Consider the following 27,566-nt stretch of genomic DNA (forward strand, 5'->3'; position numbering starts at 1 on the left):
CTTACTCCCAGTCCTGCAGCATCTTTGCGTAAGCTTCTCATACAAACGTACCACAACTCCGCGAAAAACTTTCCAGTGGCCTCATATTGTCCTTAAAATCAAATCCAGATTCCTCTGTTGTGGCCTCACATGTGACATGAGGTGAGCAGGCATAACTTCCCTTGCCCCTGCCTTCTGCCCCTGCTCTATCTTGCAGCACTCACTGTGCATGCTGCATCGCCTGCCTGAGAACCTTTTAGCGTAGCATGCACGCACTAGAATTCTTCTCCTTCAACCTTGGCCCCTGCCATTCTTGCTTAGGGTGATGTCTTCTCTGATTCCCATCATAAAGCCGTTCCTTCCAACTACTCTTCATCCTCCAATGCATCCTTTCTATTTCATAAAATTTCACAGAGCTTATCCCCACCTAGTCAACTGACTCATGATTTGTATATATATTTTTTATTGTCCGTTGCTGCCAACTAGACCACAAAGTTTATGATACCAAGTGAAGCAATCTGCACTTATACTGCAGGATCCCCTCAGATCCTAACTGAAACCAGTAGTCTTCTAATAAATAGTCATCTCATGCATTTATAGATGGAATAAACTGAGCTTGGGTCCAGTTTCAGAAACTGTAAAACAGAGATAACACCTACACCACAGAGCTCCTAAAAGAATTAAATAGGATGATATAATTGATCATATATTTGAGAGTTCAGTCCTCAATGTATTTTCCATAACAGGCATTCACTCACCATAATTATTAATGTCATGCTGTTAATATTAATGAGAAGCAAACAAAGACTTTTAAACTAGTTGCTAATCTCCATATTCCCAATATTTCGACCATTGTCTTTTATATATAACTCAGCAGGATTTAAAAACGGATGATAATAAAATATAAAGCTGATAAATAGCACAGCCCTACTTATATTGCTTGGGGTGAGACTGGCAGGTTTTAGCAATTTAGCATTATTCACTCTGGCATAATCTTCTGAGGCAAGCTATCTTTATGACATGTCAATAACTCTGACTCACTCCAGGAAGGGAGTTACAAAACATTGGACAAGTGATTTCAGTTTTCATGAACCAAGTAAATACCTTACTTAAAATGTACTGCTAAAGAAAGAAAGGAAGAAAGAAAGGAAGAAAGAAAGAGAGAGAGAGAGAGAGAAAGAAAGAAAGAAAGAAAGAAAGAAAGAAAGAAAGAAAGAAAGAAAGAAAGAAAGAAAGAAAGAAAGAGAAAGAAAGAGAGAAAGAAAGAGAAATGTAACTGCTGTCTTTCTATAGTGATCCTTCTCCCTTCTGGTGTATAGATATTTCTCTTTTCCTTGATTTTTACACAGTCACACTTGGTTTTGGTTTTGTTTGGCATGTTGTGTGTGTGTGTGTGTCAGTGACAACATTGGTCAGAGGGTGTATGTACTGGCTTGAACTCTTAGTGTGGTAAATTCTTTCAGTGCAAAAGCAATGGAAAGTTTAAGATTATCTTCATCTACAAACAGGTATGCACTCTTTCGAAAGAAAAACTCAGAGTGAGTCATATCCAGGTAAGTCTTTATACTTATGATAAAAACCCAAGTTTTTAATTATTTAAATTTTCCTACTATTAATATGCCAAGTTTAAAAATGTGTACATTAGGGAAAAAACTGTATCTTAGTTTTTTTTTTTTTTTCTCTGTGGGTTTCAGATCTGAAACCTATGGCTATTTTACCTGCATCTATATTTCAATACAATAAATTCCAGAATAAAATTGATAGCATAGAACAATCCTCCATGTTACTTGTATCCACAAAGACACCATCACATCCTACTGGGTTTCTGTCTAAGAAGGTGCTACCCTCATTCAGTCCCTTTGGGAAACTCAAAACGCCACAGCTCACCACTTGTCTCCCCTAATTTGCCAAACATTTACTCCTCTGATACCCACAAAATCTTATGACTGTGGTTATTTGCTGATGACCTTTCTTCCTCGTGTAAATTTTTAAACTCCAAAACAGCAGAAGATTGTCTTAATCAGCTCTTAACCAATCAATAACTTTGTTAGATCCTGACAATGGACAGTTCTTTCTTGACAAAATAAAGGGGTAAAACAATAAGAAAACAAACAAACAACAACAACAACAATCTCATTTGCGCTTAGTTCACATAATTCAACCACCGCATTACAAATATAAATCAAAGAGCACAAGAACTTAGCAAAAATCAAAAACACTTTTTTAAGGGAGTCGTGATTTCTTCTAAGTCATACCTGGTCATCCAAGGGCAGTTCACAGAAGGCAGGGATGTACTTGGCCCATTCCACCAAGACTAACAGCTGCTGCTTCATAGATTCACAGACGTCGCTGATGTTTGCGATTTTCTTCAAGTTTATGTCAGTACTCGCACCGGGACTTGCTACTGTTATCTAACGTTAACAGAATATCGTATGAATTTATCATTGAAACTACCGACCAGCCAATAATTCCTCTTTTACCTTTGACTACATTTATAAACAGCATGGAAGCAATACTTATCATTGTACTTTCATATATATTAAGCATTTTTAATCTGAGAAATAAAATCCTTATTGGTTTAAAGCTAAAGTGAAAACAGGCATATATAAATACATGGTCTGAGAGCAGAATTTTATTTTAAATACAGTATTTGTAAAGTAGGTTAGGGTTTTAGAGGACTTTTGTAGTTCAAACTGGCTACATGAAGAAACTGAGAGTAACCACAAGAAATGATTTTTACTTAATTAAATTTCTGTAAAATTATTTTTAACCACAGGTTCATGTGTGTACGTGTGTGTTCATGTGTGTATTAGTCATGTGACCCCAGGTGTTTCCTCAAAGCACCCCTTTAAGTCATTCTTTAAATGCTTTATTGGACCATCAAGTAATCTTCAAGTAATAGTGATGATAATGGGATGTTAACCTCATCATATTACTCCTGCGTTATCAAGAACGAAAGTAGACTCACTGCCTCCTTAGAAGACCTGATTAACTACTTAGCTATTTCATAACTTGCTTTGGCGTAAACACCCTGAACATTTCCAATAAGGGCAATCTTAAAATAAACTCTTTTCAAAAGATTGTATATCAGACTCAATGATTGTTTTTATGTGTAAAATGAATAATTTATCTTTTTAACTTATATGCCTGATATTTTTATTTTATTTTCGTTTCTTTGGTTGGATTTTTTTTTTTTTTTTTAGCCTTGGCTTGTCCAGGATCTCTGTCCATAGATCAGACTGACCTTGAACTCATGGAAATCCACCTGCCTCTGCTTCTGAGTGCTGGGATTAAAGGTGTGTGCCACTTCTGCCCAGCCTAATACTCTTATTCTAAAATTTGAAAATGAAATTTACTTTTTTCCCTATTTCCTGAGTTTTGCCTTTAATTCTCATCAAAGCACTTGTTCCCTAAGGAGAAGGTGAGTTGACTGCTTGAGCTCAGACATAAAGTTTAAGAAAAGAATCTGATGAAAAATGCCTTCAAAATTGTAGCATATGATTTCAGAGACTTATTCAATAAAACACTGCCACTAGAGCATCATGATGTCTTTCACATTTACTTGACCTCACAAATAAACTTCCAAACAATCTTACACTGGAATTAATTTCATTTTTTCTTTCAAAGATAGGATCTTGTTCGAAAAAATTCAAAATCGAGTCAGCGATTCTCCTACTTCTTTCAGAGAGATATTTTTGAGCCGTTTTAGATTATCTTTAGCGATGAGCACAAAACTATGAACTCAGATTATAGCACTTTGCATCGGCAAACACTGCATTCTGTTCAAAAGAGTCAGTGCTGAGGGCGGAGCATACCTGGCGAGACCTGACCTCAGCTTGCGCCAGAGTGTTGATGGAGGGTATGTTGCTGCCATCGAAAGTGCTTCTTCTAGTACTTATTCTGTCACGCTCATTTTGCACGGCTAAGGGAAGAAAAACACAGAGATTTATCAGTTATATCCCTAACCTAGACTATGATGTAGAGTTGGAGATAAGGAAAATAATGCAAGTTCAAAGATAGTCTTTCAAAATGTAGAAAGTAAGACTTTTTTTTTTTTCTTTTTCCTTCTCGAGCCACTCTCAAAGGTGGGAATAGCCAACCTCGTCAGCAGAGTTCATAAAATATGGCTGCTTAGACTTTGTGATACGATGCATGCTGGGAACTCTGGAGTCACCCAGTTTTGACATGCTATGTTTTTAATAAGATGGTTTTTCTATTCTCTCAAAGCTAATAAGACAGTAAGGTAACTTGAGGAAGAAGACTGTCAGGTCAAAGACAGTAACAGAGTCACTGTCAGAAGATGTGAGTCATGGATTCTTTTCTTTCTTTTGCTTATATTTGAGACAGGGTTTCTCTCTGTAGCCCTGGCTATCCTGGATTCACTCTGTAGACCACTGGCCTCAAGCTCAAAGCTCTACCTGCTTCTGCCTCCCCAGTGCTCGGACTAAAGGTGTGCGCCACAACACCTGGCCCACGTCATAGATTCTTAAATTCCTATTTTCTTTCAACTATAAAATAATACCAAAAGAGAAAGTAAATTTGTTGTAGTTAAGATGGTTTTAAGCAAATCTGAGACCTTTATAAAGCTATAGTTACAGTCGTTACTTTCAGAAATCATTGTATAATCTGAGGTATCTAAGAATACAGAGGCCTGAATACCTGTTTTTCAGAAAGATAAGATCATTCCTTACACTGAATAATATGTCTTCAGGAGAGAGGTAGATCTGCTTCCTTGATTCAGAAGGAAAAGAATGAATGATGCACATGTCCTAAACACTTATTGAAAACCAAACTTTCAAGCATAATAAAGAGTGGATGAAAAACCCCATAAATTTGCATGAATTTCATGTAAAAATAAATTAATCATCAAAGTCAAATTTCAAAAATTGGGACAGAAAAATGATCTTCTGTTAACCAGAGTCAAGAAAAACAAGAGGTCCTCAAGTACTTAGGCTAATGTTATAATCAGTTCTGTTGAAAATATGGTGATATCAAACTACCAATGTTTTTCTCCAGCAAAGAAATCCACAAATTTCTGCATCAATGTCACAGGGACCTAAATGTGGCAAATCTGTTAAGTTAGCAGAAAAAAATAGTGACCTTTTTGCTAAAGAAAGAGACATCTTTAGGGTGATTCAATTATTTAGTATTTTATCTTAAAAAGCATACTTACTAGTAGCTTATTTTTAATGGTTTTCCACTTATGTAGAAATCCATATGAAAGGATGAAAAAAGAAGAAGTTCCTCTGTTTTTTATAAATTATTTATTATGATCATACATTATAAAAAACACTGAAACATATCACAAACATTTACAATGCCTTCACTGCTCTCAATTTTTACTTAAATCCATGTTTTGGTTTCCATTTAATTAATACTAATAAGAAGATGTATTATTTATTGAAGAGTTAGATGTATCAATTTTTAAACTCAAAAGTTACTTTGCAATCTATTTAGTAAAATCAAACTCGTTTTATGAACAGTAGAAGACGTAATTTTACTATTTTCAAAGGTAATTTTATTTTGTAAATTGTCAGACTCAAACAGGAAATGCAGGCTTGGTATTGTTTACAGTTTTATTAGGGAAAGAAGTAATCTTCGAGTAATAAGGGAGAAGGATATTGATAAATTACGTATTTATTCTTATCAACTACATAATGGAGCTTTTAGAAAATTAGCTATATCATATTTGTGAAAGGATAAATCGTCTCTTTAATTTAGAGAGCTTTACTTTTGTAATATTCTTCTGAGATGCGGAGCTCAATAAAAGCTAACAAAACTTCCGTAATTTTAAATTATTGAGTTAAGAGAAAGTATGTATTTAATATATTTTATGTTTCTGTGGTATTGTGATTTGATTTAACTTTTTTAAAAAAGTCTGTAATATACTTGTCAAAAAACAGCTCTTTACATATCACAAAATGGACACAGAACAAATTACAGGTATTTGTTTTACAGCTGTTAAACTTGCCAGATGTTTGGGATGTATAACGCAGTTTTCTCTAACCATATCAGAATGAGAAAAGATAAAATGAGATGACTTAACATGATAAAAATAAAACCAGTGTACACTAAATACCATATCTGCACTACTTCTGTTACTGAATAGAATATGAGGGTATCAAGATGGAGGATTATCTTGTCTATCATGTTCGCAATTCAAAAATCAGTATCTGAAAGAGTGTTTGGGAGACAGCAATGTCTCATGAATGTTTTTAAATAGAGGAATGCAAAAAAAAAGAGATAATATGTAGTTGATGTTCGCGAGATAAGTAAAGATACCTCAGCACTCCTCAGAATAAAAATTCCATGTACAGTACATTCATAGTTTTAATCTATGCGTATGGACAGGATGGCTTTAGATATCAGAGCAAATAATCACTAGCTCCACCCCTTACTAGCTGTACATCCTTGGGCCAAATTCCTTAACTGGGACCCCTGACAGATTTCCCATTAATGTACTGAGGGAAATCAGGGCTTATTAAATAGGCTATTGTGATTAATGAGAATGTTTGCACATTGTTATCACTTTTCATCAATAATCGCAATTATCATCATCATTATTATTACTATTACCTTCTTTTTTCATTCCTGCTCTAAAACACTTTCTTAATCGACAGTATCTGCATTGATTTCTTTTGTCCTTGTCAACAACACACTGGCGACTGAACCTGTAACACAAAGAACACATTAGTTCACAGAAACCCGTCATTTATCAAAAAAGCAGAGAAGCAAACAGTAAGACTAAGCAATTACACTCAAATCAGGTTCAATACAAAGCATGTATACAAATAATTTCCTCTGTGTAAATGTACCACACTTTCTGTATCCATTCCTCCACTGAGGGACATCTAGGTGTGTCCAGATTCTGGCTATTATGAATAAAGCTACTATGAACATAGTTGAGCAAATGTCCTTGTTGTATAGTTCAGCATATTTCTTATATATGCCTAGAAGTTGTGTAGCTAGGTCTTGAGGTAGCACTATTCCTAATTTTCTAAGAAAGTGCAGGATTGATTTCCAAAGTTGTTGTACAAGTTTACATTCCCACCTGCAATGGAGGAGAGTTCCCCTTTCTCCACAACCTCTCCAGCATGTGTCGTCCCTTGAGTTTTTGATCTTAGTCATTCTGATGGGTTTAATTAAAAACAAGGATATTGTGAAATTTGCAGGCAAATGGTGGGAACAAAAAAATATCATCCTGAGTGAGATGACCCAGAAGCAAAAAGACACACATGGTATATACTCACTTATAAGTGGATATTAGAGATATAATATAGGATAAACATACTGAAATCTATAGTCCTAAAGAAGCTAAACAAAAAGGAGGACCCTAGAGAAGAGGCTGAAACCTCACTCAGAAGGCCAAACAGGATAGACATTGTAAGTGGAATGAGGAGAAGACAGGGAACAGGACAGGAGCCTACCACAGAGGGCCTCTGAAAGACTTTACACAGCAGGGTTTCAAAGTAGATGCTGAGAGTCATCACCAAACTTTGGAAGAAGGGGAAGATAGTAAGACCTGGAGGGGACAGGAGCTCCACAAGTAGACCAACAGAACCAAAAAATCTGGGCTCAGGGAGCCCTCCAAGGACCATGCATGGAGAAGACCTAGACTCCATGCTCAGGTGTAGCCTATGGGCAGGTCAGTCTCCATGTGGGATTCCCTAGTAAGGAGAGCAGAGGCTGTCTCTGACATGGACTCAGAAGCTGGCTCTTTGATTACTTCTGGCTGGTGACGTAGCCTAACTAGGCCACAGAGAGAAACAGGATCCAGACAATCTTGATGAGACCTGATAGGCTAAGGTTAGATAGCAGGGGAAGAGGACCTCCCCATCAGTGGACTAAGGGAGGAGGGGGTGGGGTGAGGGGAAGGACTTGGAGGAGAGGAAGGATGGGGATACAGCAGGGATACAAAATGAGTAAACTATAATAAATAGTAATAATAAAGAAAATTTTAAAAAAGAAACAAAGAAAAAAATTTCCTAAGAAATTTCACATCTCGTGATTGGCACTGAACATGGCAGTCACCTCTCAGATTGTCTTGATAATAAAATGAAGTTGAATGACTACATCAGTTTGTGCCAGTGTGAATAATTCTGAGTCACAAAAATTTAAACCTAGCTTTAAAATCTTTGTCATATAAATTTTTGGTGTTTATTGTTAAATGATTTCAGCCTAGTAGAGATGAATCATGTTTCATGATTCATACCTCTTCATTTGTGTGGTTATCTTTTCTTAAGTGTTTCTATGCTATTAATTTTAATGACTTGATGGTGGACTGAGATTTACCATAAATATCAAATTACAAGGTATCTAGAAAAGCAGTGAGAATATAACTTCTTAATGTTGTGCCCCTTTATTACCTTTAAAAAGCCTACTGTGGGTAAGATACACGTGTTTGTGAAGATGTTAAAAAATAAAACCCCTATGTCCTGTGGTTAGAATACTAAATATTGCTGCTACATTGCTAAAATGCTTGGCAGTTTTTCACAAAGTTAAACACAGAGCTACAGGTGAGACACAGCTGTTTCAAACTGTGCATATACCTAAGAGAAATGAAACCCTATAGCTAGAGCAGCATTTTCTTTGGTAAGCAAAATGGTAAAGTGCTGAGCATATAAAAATCCCACACAAGAGAATAGCCCTGTTTGTTATGAATTAAGAATAAAACACTGACACACATGCTACACCGTGGAGGAACCTTGAAAACACCTCCAAATAAAGGTGACAGTGTTAAGAGAACAATATAGAAACAGAGCAGATTACCATTTCTTCACACCGCAACAGAGTTGGGGAAATGGGAGGACTCCATATTAGAGACTTCTCTACAGAGTAATTTACTGCTGTTCTTCATAGATGGTAGGTAGCAATAGCCATCATTAAGCTCCTGACATGTTCAAGAACTTGATGTAGGCACAAAATAGAAGAATGCTGCCTACATTTTCCATTAAAAAAATTTACAGTCTAACAAATAAACAAAAACATTCATAAATGTTATAGAAAGTATTCAGGATGTGTTGACCCTGAAGAGAAATTTAAAAAAAAAAAGCAAACTATACACCTTAAGAAAACATTTAAACATATTTAAATCAATGTTTAGTGGCACGAGAACAGGTGATAAAACAATAAAGAGACACAAGGAAAAGATTAACACTAAATTCTAGGTGGTGATTCCTCCTGGGACACTGAGGACAACGACAAGGTGGCAAGGGAGGCGCCCACCTGAGTGATCAACTACATCGCTCTAAACTGGGTGGCAGGTGTGTGAATTTCTTTATGCCCATTTACAGGTCTCAAACTGTTTTTAGGATGGAACCGCCGGTGTGAATGTGAACTGCGCATACAACCGTCTACTTTCTTGAAGCTTGGCAATTTTCTCCGGGTTTAGGGAGATAGGAAAGCTCTAAGTTTACTTTCCTCACATCACCCACGCCATCTTTAGACCCGAGTGAAGAAAACCTTGCTAAGGATTGACCACGCCGCTACCTGCAGGAATAAACGTGACTCTTCCGAATGCTGCGCCTGAAAAAGCCCTTGCAGCCGTCACAGCTGGATGCGCCGTAGTGCTTTCCTGTTGCTCTGTCTCCGCAGATCGCACAGAGACAGTTGACGCTACCGTCTGTAGTGTTCATACTGGTGGTCTCCGGGGCAGCACTGTCTGCAGAGGAAAGATGAGAAGAGTCAGCGCGGCTAAGTGCTTTTCGCAGTGCTCTGATGCTCACTGGTACGCCATCCTTTGCTTCGCAGGGCTTCCCTTTCCCGTGCTTCCGCTCAAGTGCTGGGGGCAGCGCCTCAGCTTCTGTCAAATATTTCTCAGCACTGAATTTTGGATTATGATTGGGCTCAATCAGTGAACTACAACCTTTCTCAAGAGAAGCTCATGCAGTCTCATGACGTCAGATGTCAACTATATGATAACAAAAACCTCAGGTTTTTTGTGCAGGTTTTATGACAGCATCATGGAATACAGTTTTAAAGGCTTAAGAACCTGTAAGGATATTATTTCAAAGTCTAGTAAGCATAAGAGTTGAAAGGAGACCTTAATTGTTTTTTCTTCCAGTGTATCTTCTGCCTCATTCAGTCCTGATCATATAAATCAATGGTTCCACACGCATGATAAGGTTTTAGGTGTCTTTAATGGATTCTTTATATCACATTTACATTTCTATAATCCTATACTTAAGATAAATATTTATCCCACTTTTCACTTTTAGCATAGTCTTCTATAATCCACCAACATCATCCTTTCCAACTGTTCTTAGAATAACTTTTTATCTAATTTTCAAACTATCATCTGTTTTCCTCTTTTATTCTCTATCAGACAGCGACTTCATGACACCCTTGCCTCCAATGCCACTGTGACTCACAGAAAGCATAAAGCCAATTAGTTCACCATTACTTAGCAGTCACCTGCTCACTGACGCGCTCTGCCTGGCACACGCCACTGCTTGTTACAGCACCATTCTCCTCACTGTTCTCATGCCTATTGCCTTTTCGTGTTCTCTGAAACCTGATTTCATCAACCGTCCTTTTCAGAGGTTCCTGGAATTCCAAGCCTATATTAAAGCTAATTCTAAGGTTTTATTTTTTTTAATCACTTCTCACATTTTGTACGAATCTTCTTTGAGAGCTCAAAGACATTCATCTCCCAACTGTCCTTTGAGAAGAGCCTAGAGTTCTACAAACTACTGTTATTTTACGTTACGTTACTGTTGCCTGGAACTGTACTACAAGTGGCATGACTCACAAACCCATTTTTACACAGAGAATTTCAACATAATGATGTCTGAGAATTCATCTGTTTTACTCATCTTTCTGTTTCCTACCTCTTAGAACTGTACCCAACTACAGTGGAACACCTAATACAGTTTTAAGAGAAAACTAGATAGACAGATAGATAGATCACAACAGTTGGAAGAGAACTTGAATTCTCCCCTCCAGTGGATCTTCTGCCTCACTCAGTCCTTTATAGAAGTCCATATACATGCACATGTATGTTTTTAGTATATAAATATTTCTTTAATGAATTGATATTGTTGAAAATATACTCAAAGATATTAAATGCATAAGGCACTATAGTAAAACTTGAACTTGGTTGAATAGGGATATTGCTCAATGACAAAACACTTGCCTATTAGTCAGAATAACATAGGTTCAAGAACAAAATAATAATTACACTTAAAACTGAATATATACTATAGGAATAATAATAAACCACTAACATATCTCTAATAAAAATAGGTAGAGTTAAAGTTGGCATGTACTAATTACATTATGTGATATTACACATACTATACTCTACATATGAATGCACAATACTTTTGAATAGACAAATACTGTGATTTGTAATTTCATAAATTACAAATTTATAATTTCACAAATTGCAAATACTGTGATTTGTAATCTCAAAAATATGTGAAGATCATAAAAAGTAGATTATAAATGCTAGAAAAAAAATCTATAACATTAGCAAGGTATTAGCATTATGGAAGTCAGAAGTATCTAATATCACAGCCAGATATTACTCAGAGAATGTGAGACCTTGGGGCACTTAGTTGTAAATAAAATGTCTCCATCAAATCTTGCCCCTCAGATCTCACAGGAGGAAGAGAAAATGTAAGAGCCAAAGAGAATGAAGGACCCCAGAACAAGGCCCTCTGAATCAACTGAGCAAGGCTCATAAGAACTCACAGAGACTAAAGCAGAAAGCACAGAGCTTGCACAGGTCTGTACCAAGTCCTCTACATAGATATTACAAATTCAAGTTTAGTACTTTTATGGAATTTTTTTTAATTGAAACTTTTTTATTTTTTTATTAATTACACTTTATTCATTTTGTATCCCCCCATAAGCCCCTCCCTCCTCCCCTACCGATCCCACCCTCCCTCCCCTTTCTGCATGCATGCCACTCCCCAAGTTCACTGATAGGGGAGGTTCTCCTCTCCTTTCTGATCTTAAGGATGTGAATGAGCAGGTCTCTGATTCTTTACCTTCCTTTGGGATTCTTTTCCTTCTGTTGGTTTGTCTTGTCTGACTCAGTGTGAAAGTTCTGTTTTATTTTATTATGTTTTACTTTGCTATAGTTAAAAAAAATGAATGAAAAAGTGAATGAAAACCTAGTCCCTAGCATGAAGCTTAACAACTGAGCTATCACTTACACTCACTGGGAGAGGGGAAATCAGTTTTCCCCCATGGAGCGGGGTATGCCAACCATGGATAGGGAGGCCTCCAGTTCAGGAGGAGTTGGTTCATATAGTGGATTCCACAGTTTTCTTGTGTGTTTTTGTCTACCGTGTGGTGGGGGGCTTGCTGCTGTTGTTTTGTTTTTTCTTTCTGGGTATCATTTTATTTTGTTTTCTTGGTTTTGAGGGGTTTTATAGTTATATTGGTTTTTTTTGTTTTTTTTTTTTCCCTGAGGAGGAATTTAAGGTTGGGTGGACAGGGAGCAACAGAGGATGTGGAAGGACTTGGGAGAGGAGAAGAATATCATCTAAATATATTTAAATTTAAATATTGTTTTAAATAATAAAAATATTTTTAAAAAGAAATGCCTGGAATCAATTGTCTCTGCTGGATAACATAAAATATCAAACAGAAATTAATGCCATACTTACATGCAAGAGACAATGTTCTAAATAAGCACGTTAGATACCTCCATACACATAGCTCTGCCTGTGAATTATTTTAGCTCACACTGATAAAAGCTGTACATACACAGGGTGCACCTGTACCTACTGCTTATGAATCTGGGGTCTCTTATTCAAACTCTGATTCTATTGAAATGAATACTGAATATCTTTTATCAAAACTCTGTCTTCCTACAAATTACACTATAGCTTCTCTCTGTATTTGTGTTCAATTACAGAACTGGGTTTTCAATTTCTAAATGTCTCCCCACCGTTAAGCTATTGCTTATTGAAAATACAAATGAAGTTCACAGTTCATAATATTAAGATAATCTTGAGATGATTTACCAGTCCTGAACAATAAAAGTACATACAGAGACACACATACACACAGGTATACACTTTGGCCATAGAATATTATAAATGAAAGGTAGAACAGTTACAACCTGTCTTGCGTAAGCTTTCCACTTAGAAAAAGAAATCTGCATTCTGAGTGAATAGTAAACAGTATTACATAAAAGACCCAAACCCCAAACAATCTGTGTCTTATTTAAAGTTAAAATGTTACAGTAGATAAAAACCACGGGTTCTGTGGAGCTAAACATTAGCCTGTCGACTGAAGTAACAATACAAACATTTATTTCTTTTTATATCTGTGGCCAGTGAAAAGACCACACGATAATCTTTAGTGTAGCTTCTCCTCAACAGCAATGGGGTATTAGAAATGATAAAATGAACATAGGACCACGTCCACCCCCCAGCACCTAGGTAAAGCTGTCCATAAGTCACTTTACATACTGTATAGAAAATGTACAGGCCAATCTGTAAAAATTACTTGTCACTCTGATGTACAGCAAATAAAACAGCCTCTGAAATTTTGTACCCCAACTGGCCTATATATATATATATAATTCTGAGGTAAGTTTATAACACAAATATAAGCTATTGTAACTCTAATATCAAACAGCTATGGCAACTTGACTTTGAATTTTGTGATGATGTACAGAAAGCTTTAGATTTGTGGCCTTAAACACAACTCTTGGATTCTTCAGCAATGTAGCTAAGCCAGACCTTCACAGAACTCCATTTCTGCCTCTTGTACTTATTTCTCTACCATATAGGGATATGAGAACTCACCGTTGGAACTGTATAGAATCTGCATGGTGTCAAACTCCAAAGTTGAGTAAGTTGGGTCCAAAACTTCGCTGTAGTTTCCCATGTCCATGTCTAGAATCGGCTCTGAAACCCTCATCATCGATTGAGAGACGCACATACGACTGGCTCCGCAAGGCCAGGGTGTGCCAACTGTGAAGCTTTCAACCTGTGAGTGCTAACCAGAACTGTCACCGGGTGACTTTAGGGCTTCTGTGGGAGGGGCTGTCAAACTGTAACTCCTTCAGCAGGCCATGTCACTATTTTATGGCATATGAGAGCCATTCCTTGTGATAATCTTGGAATGCTTCGTGGAATTGCCTTATCTGAAGTGCTTAGTAGACTAACATGATCTTCCAAATTGATTTCCCAGCTCACAGTAAATGACGTCACTTAGAGAAGGATTCAACTCAGACAGGAGTCCCTGTCAGGATTGATCCTGAAATTGTCATGGATGGTAGAGCACATGAGGAACATACCACGTATTTTGAAAAGGCAAGTTCCTATGACTCTTACAATCAGGTAACCTAAAACTGTAACCTGTCACTTAACACACTGAACACGTAACAGGGTCAGGAGCCGTTTATATGTACAATAAAACTGACACTGTTTATTTTGGAGTAAAACAGATTTATAATTTGTGAGATTGGGATTTATGATGTGTTCTAGCAGTGTACAGGCAGAGTGTCGGTATGACCAGCGTAATATCCTCTCAAACTATCAACTTACTATCATGTCGCTCCACAACTGCAAATTCTGGTAGGCAGAGCCAGAAACATGGCTACAGCCCAGTGAATAAAGATTTGTTTATTTTGACTTTATCTAATTACATCTTAGACGTTAGCCAAGTAAAGCTATCCCTATGTGTGAGTTTATATATTCTGATCAACCTCAACACATATAACATAGCATATTTTATATGTGTCATATAAAGACACATTTTTTTATATGTAAAGAAACATTCTGAGTTCAGGAAATATTTAGAAGTTAACATTTAATGTCAATATTTTACTTCTGAAAATACATTTTTTGATTTTATTTTTTAAAAAGAGTACTATTCCATTATTATTTAAGCTTTAAAATTTATATTCTATATTTGTTAAAGATTATAGTAATTTAATCTTCTAAATAAATTTTCAACTCATGTGAATATTCTTCCATATGATTACATTTCCCCACAGAATTACAGAATACTGAGAGTCCAAGATGGCAGCGATCAGCTCGCACCACATCTGAGGACACAAGATCCGAAACTCTGAAACTGGTTAGTGGAGAGGCAGCTGAAGCAAGAATATCCACACTGAGGCTTCCTGGGCAAGAGGGTTCAACCCATGAGCTGGGACAGTTTGGGTCGAGGCCATCAGTGGACATCTCAAGGAATGAATGTGGCAAATATTCAGCCTCCCTGTACTTCCCTTTGCCCCAAGCGTGGGCCTCCCTGCTCCCCAGAGGCCACAATAGTTGCCCCTAACATGGGCCTCCCTGCCTGGTAAGGCCTCAGTGGTTTCCCCAAGTAGGAACCTCCAAGCTCAGTGACTGAGACTGCAGAAGATATCAGAAGATGGAAAGATCTCCCATGAACATGGATCATTAGGATTAACATAGTGAAAATGGCCACCCTGCTAAAAGCAATCTACAGATTCAATGCAATTCCCATCAAAATACCAACACAATTCTTGACAGAACAATTCTCAATTCCATATGGAAAAACAAAAACCCCCAAATTGCTAAAACAATCCTGTGCAACAACAGATTTTCTGGAGGTATCTCCATCCCTGTTCTCAAGCTGTACTGTGGAACAATAGTAATAAAAACTGCATGGTACTGGCCTAGAAAAAGAATGGTGGATCAGTGGCCTTGAATAGAAGACCCAGAAATAAACTCACATATCTACAGTCACTTGATTTATGACCAAGAAGTTAAAACTATCCAATGGGAAAAAATGCAGGATCTTCAATAAATGATGCTGGTCTAACTGGATGTCTACATGTAGAAAAATGCAAATAGATCCATATTTATCACCCTGCACAAAACTAAAGTTCAAGTGGATCAAAGACCTCAACATAAAACCAGACACACTAAATGTGTTAGAAGAAAAAGTGGGGACGAGGCTTGAACTCATTGGCACAGGAGACAACTTCCTGAACAGAACACTAACAGCACAATCAGTAAATGGGACCTCATGACACTGAAAAGCTTCTGTAAAGCAAAGGACATAGTCATCAGAACAAAATGACTGCCTACAGATTCGGAAAGGATCTTCACCAACCCTATATCTGACAGAGGGATAATGTCTAGAATATATAAAGAATTCAAAAAGTTAAAGACAAACAAATCAAGTAATCCAATTTACAAATGGGGTACAGAGCTAAACAGAGAATTCTCAATAGAGGAATATCGAATGGCAGAAAAACATTGAAAGAAATGTTCAACATCTTTAGTCTTCAGGGACATGTAAATCAAAATGACCCTGAGATTTTACCTTACAGACATCAGAATGGCTAAGATCAAAAACTCAAGTGACAATACAGGCTAGAGAGGATACAGGCTAGGAAGGAGAGCCTTCCTCCACAGAAAGGAATGTAAGCTTGTACAACCACTTTGGAAATCAATCATGCACTTTCTCAGACAATTACGAATAGTGTTTCCTTAAGATCCAGCTATACCACTCCTAGGCGTCTATCCAAAAGATGCTCAAGTACACAACAAGGACATTTGCTCAATCATATTTGTAGCAGCTTTATTCATAATAGCCAGAATGTGGCAACAAACCAGATGTCTGTCAACTGAGGACTGGATACAGAAATTGTGGTACATTTATACAAGGGAATACTACTCAGCAATTAAAAACAAGGAAATCATGAAATTTTCAGGCAAATGATGGGAACTAGAAAATATCATCCTGAGCAAGGTACTCCAGAAGCAGAAAGTATAAACATGAAAATATATACATGGTACATACTCACTTATAACTGGAAATTAGACTTATAATATATGATAAACATACTGAAATCTATAGTCCTAAAGAAGCTAAACAAAAAGGAGGACCCTAGAGAAGAAGCTGAAACCCCATTCAGATGGGCAAACAGGATAGACTTTGGAAGTAGGAGAAGACAGGGAACAGGACAAGAGCCTTCCAAAGGAGGCCTCTGAAAGACTCTACATAGCACGGTATCAAAGCAGATACTGAGACTCATAGCCAAACTTTGGGCAGAGTGCAGGGAATTTTAAGAAAGAAAGGAAAGACAGAAAGACTTGGAGGAGACAGGAGCTCTGGGCAAAGGGGTCTTTTCTGATACTGACACTCCAACCAAGGACCATCCATGGAGATTACCTAGAACCCCTGCACAGATGTAGCCCATGGCAGCTTAGTATCCAAGTGGACTCCCTAGTAATAGGAAGTTACTGTCTCTGACAGAACTTAGTGGCTAGCTCTCCCTCTGAGGGAAATAGCCTTACCAGGCCACAGGGGAACACAATGCAGCCAGTCCCAATGAGACCTGATAGACTAGGGTCAGAGGGAAGGGGAGGAGGATCTTTCTTATCATTGGGCTTGGGGAGGGGCATGGGAGGAAAAGAGGGGAGGAGGGGGCTATAGATGAGATACCAAGTATATGAATTGTAATTAATAAAAATTATGGACAAACTCAAAACATGTGAAGTACTGTGAGGAAAAAAAAGTCATGTTAACCAAATATACCAAATTAGAGTGATCATGGAACAGTCTCTTTGTTCTCATAATCACTCTTATTTCCATACTCCAAGTAGTAATTGGTATAAAATTAAGAACATTTTAATGAAGGTTAAACAAAGGTATTCTATTTTGGTGTAGGGGCAGCAAGTGAATACTATGTTTTTTCTTTATATGAAGTGGTTCCCTCTTGTAAGTAATAGGGCTGTGTTCCCATGGGAACCAAAGGGCTGTGTGCCCTCAGACTATCTCATCTACATAATAACTAACCCACACAGAGCGATATCAGTACAACCTTTGTTTATAACACTGCCAATACTAAAAACAACACAAATATATCTCAGGATAGTAACCCCACAGTTTCATTATTGTTCCCCACTATCCTGTTTCCATGGTGAATGTGACAATCAGACAAGGGCATTCCTCTTCAGGGTAGATGTGTTTGAGCACAGGTCTTCGAAGAGTTGCTCACATTTGTCGGAGCTGTCTTCCAAGAGAAAAAGTGTTTCTCACCCAAGTGATTGTAAATGATTCTCTGCATTCCACAGAGTAAAATCAAAGAGCTAGCACAGATCCAATATGGTGGCCCCATCTCCTCAGGTGCAGATTGCCTTCCTAATGATCTCAGAAGTAGGGACACCCACTGGAGTCAACCAGGCCCAATTTATAAAAGAACGCTTCTCCAGCCTTTTTTTTAATTAAAAGGTAAAAAGGTACAGTATAATCTTTCTTTTTATTGTTCTTGGACTGCTTTTTTTTTTTCAAAAAATTAAACAAAGAAGTAAAATAGAGAATCATGAGAATGGAATGAATGTGCCTTTCTCCTTGAGGTACACAGTGGACTTGCTACTCTTCGCTAATAGACCCAAGACTCACAATGAGTCTTGCTAAAACTCTGTTTTGTTTTTTTTTTATAATTCCACAAACTATCCTCAATTTCCAGTATTTATATAAACAGAGGTAAAAGTAAAAACTACCTATGAAGTAATTTAAATATGAATGCCTCTACAGTTTTAAAAAATATTTACTGTACTTAATTAGACTTAGTTTTACCCAGTTCCATAGTATTTCTCTTGGTATATAAAGGAGAAAAGGCAAACACTTACTAAACCCATTTTGCACTAGAGTGTAGAAAATTTTCTGTTATAAAATTTTTAAAAAATGCTGTAATACATTGTGAAATCAATCAACAACAAGAAATGAAGGAAACATCCTAGATATCAAATACAACCAATTCTCTTTAGGTGTGTGAAATTGTGAGCTGTAGCCAACCTGGATGATAACTACTATGTCCTCTAATGAACTAAAGGTCTCAATCATGGGAGTTAACTAAATCAAAGTATTCATTTTGTGTTGGTTTTACTTTGCGATTCTTTGTGCCTATAAATTAACTTACAAGCATATTCAAAAACAGTCCTCATTCTCTATTTTTAAAATTTATTTGACCCTATTCAGAATATTTTTATTCATTTAAAGAGAAGAATGGGGGCATGAAAGATGGCAAGAAGGCTGGAAGGGGGTGCATGAGGAGGGAAGGGAGAAATGAAATGAATAAAAGAGAGAAAAAGGTATTAATTTTGAGCAGGTGATTATTAATCATAACCAAAATAAGTATTTCAATCTGGCTTTCCTTGTTTTTTTCCATTCAACAGTGATTATGGATTACTGATAAAAGATAAACCATGGTAAGAGGAAAGGAAAGATGAAAGAAAAAGAAAGGTTTTAAAAGTTATTAGTTTGAGCGGATATGTATCATAATGAAGATAAGTATCATACTCTTTGGTTTTACTTTTATTTTCCATTCAAACATGAGTATAGGGTTCAAATAATTTAGAAAATTTGCTGATGACATTAGTTGGCAAAATAAACTTGCAAAACAAATTTTACATTGATCTTAAATACAAGAAAGTGAAATGTTTGCTTACATGGTTTCATATTAAAAGTCATTTGTTTTTAAGAAAGGTAGGAGAAAAACCATCAAGGCTACACTAGATTATTTTAAAGGCTTAATTAAAAGGAAAAAGAGCATTCATTATCTTCAAGGAGATAGGACCAATGCTACTGACCCCTCCATTCAGCTAGGTGGATGAACACAACTGCCGAGCCCTGAAAGTTTGGAAATCACTTGCACACAGAGATGACGATGATCACATCAGCACTGAGAGTACATAGCATACATTTTGTAAACTAGAAACACACAAGCCTTACCTGCGCCCAAAAACATGGAAATAAGTGATAGTGTATCTGAGCCTTCGCTACCTCTTCTCTGTTTTTGAGACCTGGTCTTCCACTCACCCTGACTGGCTTGGAGCTCACTAAGTCAATTAGGTGATATCAGACTCGTAGAGAACCTTTTATTATTTTCCTTTTTAAAATTTTATTTATTTATTACAGTTTATTCACCTTGCATCCTGGCTGTAGCCCCGTCCCTCCTCCCCTCCCAGTCCTACCCTCTCTTCCTCTTCTCCCCACTATGACCCTTCCCTAGTCCACTGATAGGGGAGATCCTACTCCCCTTCCTTCTGACCCCAGCCTATAGGTCTCATCAGGACTACCTGCACTGCCTTCCTCTGTGGCCTGGCAAGGCTGCCCCCCTTCCTCCCATGAAGAGGTGATCAAAGAGCCAGCCACTGAGTCCATGTCAGAGACAGTCCCTTTTCCCATTACTAGACTGAGTTGCCTATGGGCTACATCTGAGAAGAGGGTCTAGGTCCTCTCCATGCATGGTCCTTGGTTGGAGCATTGGTCTCTGTAAGCCTCCTGCAAGACCTGGAGGGGACAAGAGCACCACAAGGAGACCAACAGAGCCAAAAAAAAATCTGGGTCCTTAGAAATCCTTTTGATTCTGCTTCTGGCCAGTAAACCCCTTTTAAAGGAGCCCACTTTTCAGTATCAGTTCGAAGGCTGAGAAATACCTACTGTTCCTTAGGAGAACCCAGTGTTCTATCAGCTAAAATGAGTATTCGCTGAGCTCTGGTCAGGTCAGTCACTCTGAAAGGAATAGTGACTGTAGCTGTCAACTGAATTTAGTGTGATCATAGATTTTTAGAAATGCTTTCCACAAAGGAATGATTCTATGAACTGTCTTAAAGAATACATTATTTGGCTGTCTATAAGGAAACGTAATGAGGTGAAAATTGTGTACTGCTTAAAGAAGAAAACTCGGTTCACTACCAACTCTCAAGATAATAGCAGAAACATTTCTATCTTATCTGTAAGACTATTAAACCTGTTAAATTGTTCTATACTCTATATTCGATTTAATCATTCCTTCATAGTGTGATTTAAAATAGAAAACAAGCTAATAAAAATCAAGGTTATTTTCATTAGAACATTTTTATGAAAGCAATTTTGATGCTAATATCTACATAAAAACATTTTATTTTCAAGTATAGTTAGTAAAATTTGTTCTCTAAATTTATTCCCTAAAGTATATCTGTAATTTTCATTATTTCCATATTCTATTTTACCAGTATGAAAACTACACAAATACAATCACTAAAAGTGAAATGAAAGCGAGTAATAACATACACAAATACAAAGTAATTTCCAATGAAAACAAAAAAATACAACAGTTGATAAAATCTATTCAGCAAAATGATGTATTAATTAAAAGAAAAACGACTTTCAACTTTTCATTTCTCATAAAAAAACTTAATAAAATTACTGTACTTTCTTGCCAGTATTGTACTAACTAAATTATTTTTTTTTTGAAATAAAAGGCTTTTTTCTTCTTAAGTTTGAGGAAAAAAAAGTAAATTGCAAAAAAAGCCAAGACAAACAAAAATTTAAATGTTTATCTTGAAATAAAAATAACTGTCACTGATACATGAACAAATTTGACACTAACCATAATGATAGGCTTAATTTTCAAAAACGTTAATTTTTATATAAAGTCCAGAATATGTATCATTTTTTTAGATGAACAGAAGCACCTTTTCCTTCTCATGTTCTGTCTTTGGTCTAGTAGACCCCATGCAGGAGAATCACAACTGTCAACTCTTTAGAGCGTGCATTTCAAAGTCTCTTCTAACATTACAAAAAGTGTGTTATTGTTTTATTATTAGTGTTATTGTTGTTATCATTAATAATCATGTGTTATATACTGAATACCCTGCCTTAACATTGGTGGATCTTTTGTAAATGTAAATTAAATTCTTATACCTGCTTAAATATATTTTGAATTATTTTAATAGTATAATTATCTCATAGTTCATTTCTCAACTAATGTTTTTCAGATCAAAACTTTGATCTTAGGGACTAGTTTAAACCTTTTGTTTTTATACCTAATTCATTTTTCCCCTCTGGCCAAAGTGAATAATCACACAATTCTAGAAAATGTCATTTGATAATAATGTTTAGGAAAACAGACTGGGGACACACAGTTACTTGTGAAACAACAGAGTTGATTGAAAAAGATGTCATTATTCTCTGTATCAGTAGTAATATGACACAAATGTTTTATTTAATTGGATATTTTAAGTGTTTGCTGATGGCATGGGTCACTTTTTGTAGCCCAAGCTAGTATTGAATTCTGATTACCCTGCTTTAGCCTCCCAATAATATATTTTTTCTACTTGTACATAACCATAATATCATTATTTGTAACAAAACATATGAATACAGATACAATTCAAAACTAAGAAATACTGAATGCATATTATGATTAAATCAGTTGAGATGTTGAGACGGTTGAGGATTGCACACTGAGACCCAGGTAAACCGAAGAAATTCACTGAGGAAAAGTTTTGAGTGATACAAAATCTGCATATATTAAACTTGCTTTCAAGGTCAGTTACCTTGAGATTCAAAAGAGACTCTCCTTTTCTGAAGATAAGAAGATGATTAGCACTAAATTATTAACTGGAATACAGATTACAGTGGCAGGAAAAATAAAGTAATGTGGGTATAAGGCACAGACTCGCAAAGGCAGGCGGTGCTTTGCCACTATTTTTTTTTTTCTTTTTACAATGAGTATTATCACTGCTGCCCCTGCCACATCAGCAAAGCTAGGCAGAGTGATTAAGATTACAGTGGCACGCCAATACAGAGCTGCCGCACTAAACAAAAGAAAGGGAAGGACGAGATCAGTTCGTCCCAGTGCTTGTTTCAAATATATTCCCAAAAGATGTGGGGTTTAAGAAAAATTAGCAGCATTTCCACAATGCTGAGTGCACATTCTAGCTTGAACACCTTTCACACAATTGTGCTGTAATAAGCATGAACTTTTGCATCTGAAAATCAAATAAGTAATAGTTACAACTGTTCTTTTAAAATACATTAATAAGATTGTGTATGTGGTCATACAATGAAGAAGTGTGCAGTATTCCTCAATGAAGCTTTCTTAGGTACCAAAAGAGAACATTTTAATTGTGACATTTAATTTGGATAAACCTAGGCAATATTTGCCTCTGCATTTAATAAAGGTAAGTATAGACTTTCCTGACAGTGGAAATATTAATATTTTATCCCTCATTTGTTACAATTTTTAAAGGGTTAGTTGATATTTTGAATAAATATACAAGCCATAGTTATAATGATTTTAAAGACAAGCATTAATCTAAAATGTACTAATCAGCTTAGGTGAGGTGGTGACTTCTGCTCAAGTTATCATTCTTTAAGCATTTAAATGTTAGTGCCTTACATACACATCAATCTATTAGTTTACAGATTCTGTTTTATGTTAGAATCATCAAAAGAATCTGAAAGGTCCCAGAAGGTCCAAGATGCAACAGGTACAGTTTGGAGAGTGGAGCTAGAGGAATGGCTTGGTGGTTAAAAGTGCCTAAAAACTCTTGCAGAGACCCTGGTCCCCAACATCCACAGTGAGGTGGCTCATGGCACTCTGCAAGTTCCATACCAGGGGCCTGATAATCTCTTCTGGACTACCTAGGCACCCTTACCACCATCACCCAACACAAGCATAATTACAAACAAAACAAATCTTTTAAAAAATATATGTAAGGAGAAGGGGATAGTGCTGGTGTTTTAAAAATAACTTTATGTAATTCATAAAGGGTCTTGGAAATAACTATTTTCTGAATTTGGTTAAGTAAAAGACTTTCTATTTTCTAAGCATTGTAGCTCTGGGACTTGTAACACTTTACTTGATAAATCCCATAAATACTGAAAGTGTGACTAAAAGATCTATATAAATAATTAATTTCACAAAGTATAACAATTATGTTGAGTGCCTGAACATGGTAATATTTTCCAATCACTGTATATCTCTACATAAAATAGCCAAAACATCTTTCTTCATAGATCTATCAGTCAAGTAATCATTACCAAAATGGTCATCATAATCCTCATTAACTACATCATCAACATCTCTATGAGAGAGGGGCAGACAGATAATGATGGATGATAGACAAATGGGTAGTTAGAAACAGACATAGGTAAAGATAGATATATGATAGATTATAATAGAAAATAGGTGACAGATATATATATAGAAAGATAGAGATAGGAAAATAGAAAGAAGATGATAGACATACAGATAGATATATAGGTAGATGATAGATAGATAGATAGATAGATAGATAGATAGATAGATAGATAGATAGAAAGATGTGTCCTTCCACAGCATCCAAGGAAATGAATTATAAAAATATAGCTAATCTTCTAGCCATGCAGACTTCTGAAGCAGAGCTGATTTATTGCTATAAAGGTAAATAGCGATACACACAATAGCCCTCCTATTGACCCCTCAATGTTGTTTTGAGCTACATTGTTATTAATTCTTACATGATTCCGTGGGAAGTTGAAAATGGTGTATGGTTATCATTGTAAGCCTTGTGGTAGTTTAAACAGAAACTTAAAACTATCCTCAGTTGTTTTGCTATAACTTACATGTTAGTGCACACCAATGTTGAAACTTCGAAGTGCACAGACATGGCTGTTCTGGTTGTCTCATTCACTTAAACTGTTACAATTGCAATCAGAAGTAACACTTTTGCAACATAATTCATGTAGCGTAAAGACCGAGCATTAGAATGGAAAATGCCTATGTAATATTACAAAGAAAGTAAGGCCAGCAAGGTGACCACGAAATAATGGTATCTACGGCCAAGTGTTATGACTTGCCTTTGATGCCCAGAACCCACACGGTGGAATGTGTGAACTAACTCCCACACGTTGTCCTCTGACCTACAAACATGCCAGTCTATATAGAAACACACATGTACACATACAAGAAAATTACTGAGATTCGTAAGTAAAAATATTAAGGATGTTCCTAGAAACCTAAAAATATTATAGGAGTTTACAGGTTTTCTAGAATTGGCTAACATTATTCTTTACATTCTATCATTTACAATAGGTAAAGAAATTAAATATTTGCTATAAAATGTAGGAAATGATATGAGAGATGGTCTTAAAAATAGTAAGGAGTGAATCCAATCATAACAATTAAATTTATGAGAATTTATTTTCATGAAAACTATATTTTTTCAAAACTTACATAATTCTGATTATAAGGCAATGCATTTGTAAGTTCAGTTTTATTTTACTTCTGATGTTGTATAATGATTTTAGATGACATATCATCAAACACATAAAACTCATGAAGAGCTAAAAAAAATAGTAAATTAAAGAAAACTAAAAATAATCTACTTGAGGCACAAATATAATATAAAGTCATCTTTGGTGGTTATCTTTAACTGTCAACTTGAAATAACCCAGAGCAAACTGTTACATTTGAAACAGCAATGAACAATGACATTGTTGCTTAGACATCAGCACTTAGGAAACTGAAACAAGGGCCTTGCTGCTGGCTGGTGGCTGGCCTTGGTTATAGAATATTAGATCAGCTCAAAAAGAACAATCAAACAAGCTGGCAAAACAGTTACAGAAAACTGAGTGTATATAAAATATCTTGTTCTAATCAGTGAATTGTATCTTAGATGAAGAGAAGGTAAGATGTCTAATGTATTGCCTATAACTGGGTGGGCTATAGCTAACTCATGGCCAATCTCGTTTACACAGAATGTAAGATACAAACCTAGGGGGCATGATTAAAACCCCTTAATCTTTAAATTTTTTATTCTTTTATGTGTTTTGCCTACATGTATGTATGTCAACTATGTGCATGTTTGGTGCCCAAAGCGGCAAGAAAAGGGTGTCAGGTCATGTGGAGCTGAAGTCACAGATGTTTGTGTGCTGCCTTGTGGATACAAGGGATGGAACCTGTCCTCTGCAAGAGCAGCAAGTGCACCTAACAGCTGTACCATCTTCCCAAAATTCTCTTACCAAAAAAAAAAAAAGAAAAAAGAAAAAAAGAAACTGGATGAGCAAGCACTTCTAATCTGGACTTGCTAATTCCTCGTCAAAGAAGAGAGACATCTTCCCTGACTGCACCTTTCTGACACCCTTGCCTTTTATTCTCCTTCCAAATCTTGTGTGTTATTCCGTGAGGTTCTTCCAGCATTTCTACCTTAGAAGATAAACGAATCAGAAGCTGAACGCGCATTGGAAACCATCACGCATGTCTTTGTGGCTTCCTTGTCTCTCTGGCTGGGCTCTTGGTCAGAAATTGATTCTATAACATACGTTCTTCACCACAATCTGAATCTCCAGAGAGACCACACTATCAGTGAATTCTTATTTTTAAACTCAAAATCACAACTTAAAATTAAATGTTTCCTATTCATTGTTATTCTTCTGACAATGAGTAGTCAGCTGCATAAAGTCCTTGCCAGTTGCTTGGTTCTATATTGGCAGTTCTCCCTGGTTCCTTTTGCTGGCCTCTGGGTTTCATGGTTAGGCAGAGGCAGGCAGATCACTGTGAGTTCAAGGCCAACCTGGTCTAAAAGGTGAGCCCAGGACAGGCAAGACTACACAGAGAAAGCCTGTCTCGAAAAGAAAAAGGAAAAAAAAAAGGTAGGTATATTTGTTACTACTGTTATTCATTATTTATTGCTTTTCACTCAAGCTGAAGTTTCAGAGCTGCTCTGAGGGCTTGGGAATGGAGAAATTTTGCTTCACACTACAGATTATCCATTTTCCTGAGAGGGTTAGAGGAGCAGAGCTGTTCAGATGACAACCCATTCAGGGTGGCACTCCCTATCCTTGAAAGCAGTGGGGTTGGTCCGGATATCTTGGTCAGCACACTGATTGCTGCCCCAGCACTGTCTGGCACAGGCCTCCAGGCTCCTATCTAGATCAGGGACAGGATGGCCTCTGCAGACGCTCTCTTGGCTAGGTGCTGTTCACACCCTGCTCACGCCGCTGCCAGCTCCTCTCAGCAATTTCCTCATAAGATGGCAAATGGAGATTGAAGTCAGGAGGGGAGAGCGAAAACAAGTAAGGGTCTGAGCTGCGGGTGGAGTAAATCATGCCTGATGATACTTGGGTCTGTTACATTTTATAAAAAAAAAAAAAATCCTGAATTAGACAAATAATAAAATTTTCTTACAAATTATTATGTTTCACTCACAGGCAAAAAGATTGTTTAAAATGGAAAGAAACAGACAAGGATAAATAAAGATACCCTAGTCAGTCAAAAATATGAAAGGGCAATATGGTGAAAGTCAATGGCAATATACTCAGATGTTAAAATCAAAAAGTAGAAAATCAAAATCTGCAGGAAAGACAACATGAACAATAACTACAACAACAACAAAAAGGTGATGGATTAAAAAACTTCATTCTACCAGGTATTATGGCATCTGCCCATAATCCCTAAGTTTAGAGAGTGAGGCAGGAAAATCACAAATTCACTAATTCTAGGCTTGCTTCAGTTACAAATTGAACTCCCAACCCCACCCACAAAAATCACCTCATTGGAAGGAGTGAAATAAAAAAAAAAGACCCCATACATGATTAAACCACAACTTAGAGAAGGGCTGTGGGAGCTTTCCCAACATGATTCTGAAGAAAAAATATTTTACGTTAGGTTAGTGGAGAGAAGGTTCTGCTCTTGAAGAAGAACCAGTTTCAGTTCTAACCACGAATGTCCAACAACTGACTATTTCTTATTTGTAACTCAAACTCCAGGGTATTCAACACATATAACCTCTATAAATATGGGCACTCCTTCATATAACACACAGAGATAGATAGATAGATAGATAGATAGATAGATAGATAGATAGATAGATAGATAGATAGATAGA

At 36.6% G+C, this 27,566-nt stretch overlaps 1 protein-coding gene across 2 annotated transcripts in view; it reads right to left on the bottom strand.

The window, feature by feature from the left end:
* Nucleotides 1-27,566, bottom strand: part of Hnf4g (hepatocyte nuclear factor 4 gamma) — a 128,856-nt gene that overhangs the window by 13,802 nt on the left and 87,488 nt on the right. Inside the window, exons 1-5 of one of the 2 annotated variants that reach the window (XM_055603340.1) lie at nucleotides 13,746-13,944; nucleotides 9,469-9,640; nucleotides 6,556-6,650; nucleotides 3,795-3,901; nucleotides 2,235-2,390 (exon numbers count right to left, since the gene is read on the bottom strand). In XM_055603340.1, the coding sequence (XP_055459315.1) occupies nucleotides 2,235-2,390; nucleotides 3,795-3,901; nucleotides 6,556-6,650; nucleotides 9,469-9,640; nucleotides 13,746-13,881 (666 nt within the window). In that variant the 5' untranslated portion in view covers nucleotides 13,882-13,944. Of the gene's footprint in view, nucleotides 1-2,234; nucleotides 2,391-3,794; nucleotides 3,902-6,555; nucleotides 6,651-9,468; nucleotides 9,641-13,745; nucleotides 13,945-27,566 lie in introns of those variants that run through there. The other variant, XM_055603341.1, reaches the window with a different exon arrangement.

This window comes from Psammomys obesus, unplaced genomic scaffold (genome assembly GCF_907164565.1).
Source record: "Psammomys obesus unplaced genomic scaffold, mPsaObe1.curated_primary_1811, whole genome shotgun sequence".
Taxonomy (NCBI): domain Eukaryota; kingdom Metazoa; phylum Chordata; class Mammalia; order Rodentia; family Muridae; genus Psammomys; species Psammomys obesus.